This window comes from Vombatus ursinus, unplaced genomic scaffold (assembly GCF_900497805.2).
Source record: "Vombatus ursinus unplaced genomic scaffold, bare-nosed wombat genome assembly UNPS02004437.1, whole genome shotgun sequence".
Classification (NCBI taxonomy): Eukaryota; Metazoa; Chordata; class Mammalia; order Diprotodontia; family Vombatidae; genus Vombatus; species Vombatus ursinus.
In genome coordinates, this window is record NW_020944215.1 from 622,898 (window position 1) to 629,088 (window position 6,191).

Genomic DNA, 6,191 nt, shown 5'->3' on the forward strand with positions numbered 1-6,191 from the left:
AAGCTTCCCACTCTTCGAAGAGGCAGGAGCAAGGATGGAAGGCCTATGTTCTCTGCTTTGCATCTACTCATCTGTGTGCATTGTCATTGCCCTTGGTAGGACGTAAGCTTCCTGAAATCAGGGATTGCTTAGTTTTGTCTGTGTTCTCGGTGCCTAGCATAGTGCCTGACACATAGTAGGCACTTAATAAATGCTATTCAAATAAATGAGTGGATGAAAGTACAGCCCTTCGTATAGTTGAAGGCAATTTTCCTATCTTAGCTCACCCTTCCACTCTCAATTTCCTCTTCTTCAAGCTGGTCAGTCAGAAGCCCTGAAACCTCTCTTCTGGGCATGCTCCAACAAGTATCTTTCCTGAAATGTGGCATACAGACCTGGGCAGAGGACAGTGGGACAATTACAACCCTCCTTGTGATCATTCCACTTCTATAAATGTAGCTTGAGATCTCCTCAGCTTTTTTTTTTTTTTTTTTGGGTTGGGGCTGCCAGGTCACACTATTGACTCATATAGAGAGCTTATAAGCTTCTGAAACCCCCGAGGTCCTTTGCACAGAACTGTTGTGGAGGCCCGCCTGCCTGGGCTGGGTTTTCTGAGCCTATTCTGAGGCCCTGAACCAGCCAAACTTCACTGCTGTGTGATGCTGGATACCCACATGGCTTCTCTGGCTCTCCCAAGATGGGATTGGTGATGGGCTCACAGAATGTCAATGTTGGAAGCTACGTTGAAGGCCATCTAGTCCCTTCAGCTCTTGTTCTCAGGGCTCTCATTGGAGATCAGGTGCACAATGGACAAAAGCCAACCCTTCTAGGACCCTTCTATTACATCCCAGACCCAACCGAGGTCACCCAGCTGGCAAGTGACAGAGGTGACATCCGAACCCAGTTCCTCCTAGTGTAAAGCCAGTGTCCTCCCCACGGTACCTTACTTGCTCTGCTTGGCCTACCCAGCCTTCACTTAGAGGCCTCCAGTTCTGAGGAACCCACTTTCCCCCAGAGACATACCACTTTGGGACAGCTCTTGATGGTAGGAGGCTTTTCCTCATCTCAAAATGAAATCTGCCTACAGACTGCTTCTACCCCTTGTGGGCTAAGTTCTAGGAAGTTCTGCCTTCTGGGGCCAAGCAAAACAAGAACGACACCATGGGAAGGACACTGGCTTTAGACTAGGAGAAGCTGGGTGACCTTGGTTGGGCAAGTCACTTAATCTTCCTTGGCCTCAGTTTTCTATGAGAGTCAGATTCGATGACCTCTGAGGTGCTTCCAGATCCAGATCTCTGACCCTCTTCCACATGCCAGTCCCTCAGTTACTTGAAGACACCTGTAGTATTTTCCCTAGGCCTTCTTTTCTCTAGGCTAAACACCACTCCTACAGCACCTCTTGGATCCTCACATGGCATGATCTCAAAGCACTTCCACATCCCGGCTCCTCCTCAGGATGCCTTCTGGCTTGTTGGTGTCTTTCAGAATTCTGAAGCCGTGGGTGAAAGGCACCCAAGCCAAGGGCAGCAGGGGATTAGAGAGGGCCCAGTGCTAATGAGGCCAGGATCACAAGTTTTATCTGGGCTAGTGAGCTCAGTTCTGATTCCCAGCACCAGAATCAGCTCCTAATTCTGGCTCAGCACCCATGGGTGTACCAATACACCCACTTGGGTGCTTGCCATAAAAGCCACAGGCCCAAGTAAGCAGACTGTGAAGGGCTCAGAGCTCTCCTTGTCAGAGCTTTCATCAGTGAGTGGTACAGGATATGAGCACAGGTGTGAAATGGGGGAAAGTAAACCCTCCTAGAAGGGGGGATTTGGGGGAGGAGGAAGGTTGGAGGCAGGGGGAATGGAAGAGGAAAAGGGCATTGTATGAGACTGAGTGAGCAAGGGCTTCTCATGCACTTCAGTTTAGTGGGTGCCTTAGGGAAGTCTTGAATACTTCTTTGACCCTGAGTGGTCCCTTCTCCTCAAATGAGGACAATGATTCCTGCTGTTCCCAACCAGTGAACCAATGGAGAGGATAGCTGTGAACATCCTTTGAAAACTTTCAATATTCATAGCAGCTCTTTTTTTGTGGTGGCAAAGAATTGGAAGCTGAGGGGATGCCCATCAGTTGGGGAATGGCTGAACAAGTTGGGGCATATGCTTGTGATGGAATACTACTGTGCCATAAGAAATGACAGACAGGATGGTTTCAGAAAAACCTAGGAAAACTTACATGAACTGATGCAAAGTGAACGATTGATATGGTAAAGACAGACAACTTTGAAAGACTTAAGAGCTCTGATCTATGCAATGAACAACCAAAATTGCAGAGGACTCATGGTCAAATATGCTACCTACCTCCAAACAGAGAGGAGATGGACTCAGACTACAGACTCAAATTTATTTGGGTGGGTGAGGGGATGGGGGCAATGGCCAATATGGGGATTTGTTTTGCCTGATTATACATGTTTGAAACAGGAAAAAAAGTTGTAAGAATGTTGGTTAGTTTTGTTGAAATGTTTCTCTTTAAAAAAAAAAATTCTTTGTCATAAGGGATGGCTTGCTGGGGATGGGAGGAGGTTAGGACTGTCATTGACTCCTGATGTAGATTCCTACACCTGGCACTTGGTCCTAACTGGATGCCTTTGACATGAGTTTCCATGGAGAAGCTTTCTATGGTGGAGAGATCAGTGGACTAGGAGCCTGGGTATGACCTGGATTTGAGTCTTGGCCCCACTACTAATTTGCTATAGGATTTTGGGCAATTCCCTTTCTCTCCCTAGGGTGGGACTGGACCATTTTTTAGGCCTTCTGTGTTCTATTTTCTAAGGTCCCTTCTGCTCTGATACTTAAATGTTCTAAATTTTATCCTAGCCCTGACATTCCATGTTCTGAGGTCTCTCCCAGCTTTGACATTCGCTTTCTTAAACTCCTTCCAAGTTCCAGCATTCCCTGTTCTAAGGTCTTTCCCATCTCTGGTATTCTCTGCTCTAAGCTACCTTCAGTTCTCTGGTCATATCCTCTCTCACATCAGAGAACTCCCCAGCCTCCTCTCTGCTCCATCACCTTCTTTCTCTCCCTCTCCTCAGCTTCCTTCCCCCACCCCAGCCTCCTTTCCCCTCCAGCCTCCTCCCCCAATCTCCTTAATCCTTAAACTTTCCCCATATTGCGATTAATTCCAAGGAGAGGCAAAGGCTTGGGGCTGGAGAGGGAGCTAACAGGGGAGACAAGAAGGTGGGGGTAACACTTGGCACCAGCTGAAGATGCTAAACACAGAGCTGAGCTGAAGAGGGCCTGGGAGCTCAAGTCCAAGGAAATCCCAGCAGGGGATGAGCACTGCTCTGAGCTGGACCAAAAGAATTCTCCCCTCCTCCCCTGCCATGGATGGGAATGGGGAGAAGCCCTCCAGAGACCAAAGAGGTCCCTGAAGCTGAGGAAACCTTTGCTTGAAAGCCAAAAGGCTTAGAAATCAGCTGAGGAAGAACCGTCTCAGGCCGGAGAGAACAGGTAGCAGAGAAGGTACCTAGAGGGAACCTGGCAGAGACCTCTGCTCAGTTGACCTTAGCCCAGGGAGGAAGGGGTAACAGTGGCCTGAGCTTTGGACACTCCTTTCCATGGCTTGACCTTCTGGGGATGGATCCTGGAGTTCCAGAAGTCTTGGTGGGAATTCTGGAACCCTGGCCTGTCTTACTTTAGGTTCTTAGACCAGGGATCTAGAATCCTAGGACTCTATATTAGACTCTTAGACTAGCCTCTAGGCCAACCCTCTCCCACCCTGGCCCGAGGTTCATTTCAGTGCCCAAGACTAGGATTTTAGAATCCTATATTTAGATCTGAAATCTAGAGCTGGAAGAGTCTCCAGAAGCCATCTTGTCCAACCCACTCATTTTAGAGATGAGAAAACTAAGGCCCAGAGAGGGGAACTGACTTATCCAAAGTCACACAGGTTAGTAAGTCTCAGAGGTAGGATTTGAACCCAGGTCACCTCGCTCCAGAACCAGTGGGCACTCCATTGTACCATAATGTTTATAATAGCAAGGAATTGGAAGGAAAGTGGGTACCCATTGGCTGGGTACTGGCTGAGAAAACTGTGGTATACAAAATGTAAGGCAATGTGATTGTGCTGTGAGAAATGATGAATATGCAGAATTCAGAGAAACTTGGGAAGACTTGTATGAACTGATGCTGAAGAAGCAAGCAAGCAGAATCTAGAAAACAATTGTTATGCTACCTACAATAATGTAAAGGAAAACAACAATGGCAAACTTTGGAACTGATTGCTACAGTGACCTCTCAGAACTTCCAAGGACTCATAGTGCAATATGATTCCTGTCTCTTGGTAGAAAGCTGGCGGACTATTAGCGTGGAATGAATGGGGTGTACTTTGTCATGCATGGCTAACACATTGATTTGTTTTGTTTAACTTGTTATGAGGGAGGGTTCTGTGGAGGAGAGATCATAGGAGCATAGAATTAGAACAAGGAAGAGATCATTGAGGTCATCTAGTCCAATCTTCAGGTTATTTCACAGATGAGAAAACTGAGACCCAGAGAGGTTGTGACACGTCCAAGGTCTTATAGGTAGTAAGTAGTGGAGCCAGAATTTGAACCCAAGCCCTTTGATTCCAGACAGAGACCTCTGACTCTTTCATTGAAAAGTGAGAGCAAATGTAAAAAAAAAATTCATTTCTTAAAAGCAAAGCCTACCTTAGACTCCTAGCCCAGAGGCCTAGAATCCTGGGAAGTACCTGGACTTCTTTGGGCAGGACATCCTGGCCTGGGGCCAGGGTCAGGAAGTCCAGGATGGGAAGGCCTCAGACTTAGTCAGGGAGGGAGAGGGAAAACCAGTTTCAGTCTGGAAGTTTCTTCCCTGAAAGTTGCAAATGTAAGGTTTTGAGGCAGGGGACTTGAACTTTCAGTGCTGGTCTCAGCCCTGGGGGCACTGGGGTGGGGGGAGTGCTGTGAGGTCTCCTCACTATAGGCTCTGGCCCAGGGCCAAAGCAAGGGTAGCTGCTACCAGGATGGTCAGTGATGCCGGAAGCTGGACCCAACTGCTGTTGTCGATCAGGGGCTCCGTATTCTTCAGGAGCCACTCATACTCCTGCATCAGGTTCCGCCGCTGCAGCTCGGGACCAATTTTTTGCCGGATTGTCTTATAGTATTGGTTCAGGTACTCAAGCTGGGGGTTGCCAAGGAAAAGGCAGTGGTGAGAGCCAAGGTGGTTCAAAGTCAAAGGTTGTTTGAGGAGGGAGGGGAGGAAATCTGTGGGTCCTCTCCCCAGAGCCTCCCCTATGGTCCCTTCTGGTACCCTCACCCCACCCAGGCCAGGCTATCTGAGTTACTGAATGAGGACCAGAACCAGCCTCCCACCCACTGTCAAGCAACATGGGCATTTTCACAAAGGCCTCTTTGCGACAACATTTCCCTTCTGACCAATTTGTAAACCATCAGTGACTTTCATTGACCATGGTATCACAGGATCCTAGATTCTGAGCTAAAGGGGATCTCAGAGGTCATCTAATCCAACTTCCTTTTACAAAAGAGGAAACTGAGGCCCAAGGAGGTTAAGGGACTTGCCCAATGTTGCACAGATAGCATATATGTGTCAGAAGTGGGATTTGAACCTCCCAAAGCAGTGCTCTTTCCACTGGTATTCCAATGCCAGGAAGGAGGAGAGAATAATGCTGAGGCAGGCTGGCAAGGTGGGTATGTCTATGCAGCTACTTAGTGACTCCTATACTGTCAGAACTAGGAAGGACCTTGGGCCATAGAATGTTGAATGTCAAACCTAGAACCAAATCTGTAGATCATCCATTTCAACCTAGTCATTAGACAGAGGAGGAAGCAGAGGCCTAGAGAGGGGAAGGGACCTGACCAAGCTCATCCAGGTAGGTAAATAGCAGAGGCAGCACTCAAACTCAGGTCCAGACCACCCCACTGTGCCCCTCACTGTTCCTGAACAAGGGGTCTGGGGGCTTCTAGGATGGGGCTTTTACCTGCTCTGGCAGCAGCAGACTAGTATTGATAAGGTTCCGGCTGTAAGGTACCAGGGACACCACCTCGAAGGCCAGGTAGGACCCACCGTACTTGAGGGCAAAAGAGAAAGTGGAAGGAGAATTAAGGAGGTGAAGGCTGGAGTTAGGTGAGGACAAGCAAGGCCTCTGCCCAAATCAGCAGCAGGACTAGTGTGTGTGTGTGTGTGTGTGTGTGTGTGTGTGTGTGTGTG

General features: G+C 48.3%; 1 protein-coding gene across 1 annotated transcript in view; it reads right to left on the bottom strand.

Annotated features, from left to right (window-relative positions):
* Positions 1-4,634: 4,634 nt before the first annotated feature.
* The window catches only part of XPNPEP2 (X-prolyl aminopeptidase 2), a 46,719-nt gene continuing 45,162 nt past the window's right edge, over positions 4,635-6,191 (bottom strand). Inside the window, exons 20-21 of the mRNA XM_027836173.1 lie at positions 5,962-6,051; positions 4,635-5,144 (exon numbers count right to left, since the gene is read on the bottom strand). Coding sequence (XP_027691974.1) covers positions 4,941-5,144; positions 5,962-6,051 — 294 coding nt within the window. The 3' untranslated portion in view covers positions 4,635-4,940. The remainder of the gene's footprint in view (positions 5,145-5,961; positions 6,052-6,191) is intronic.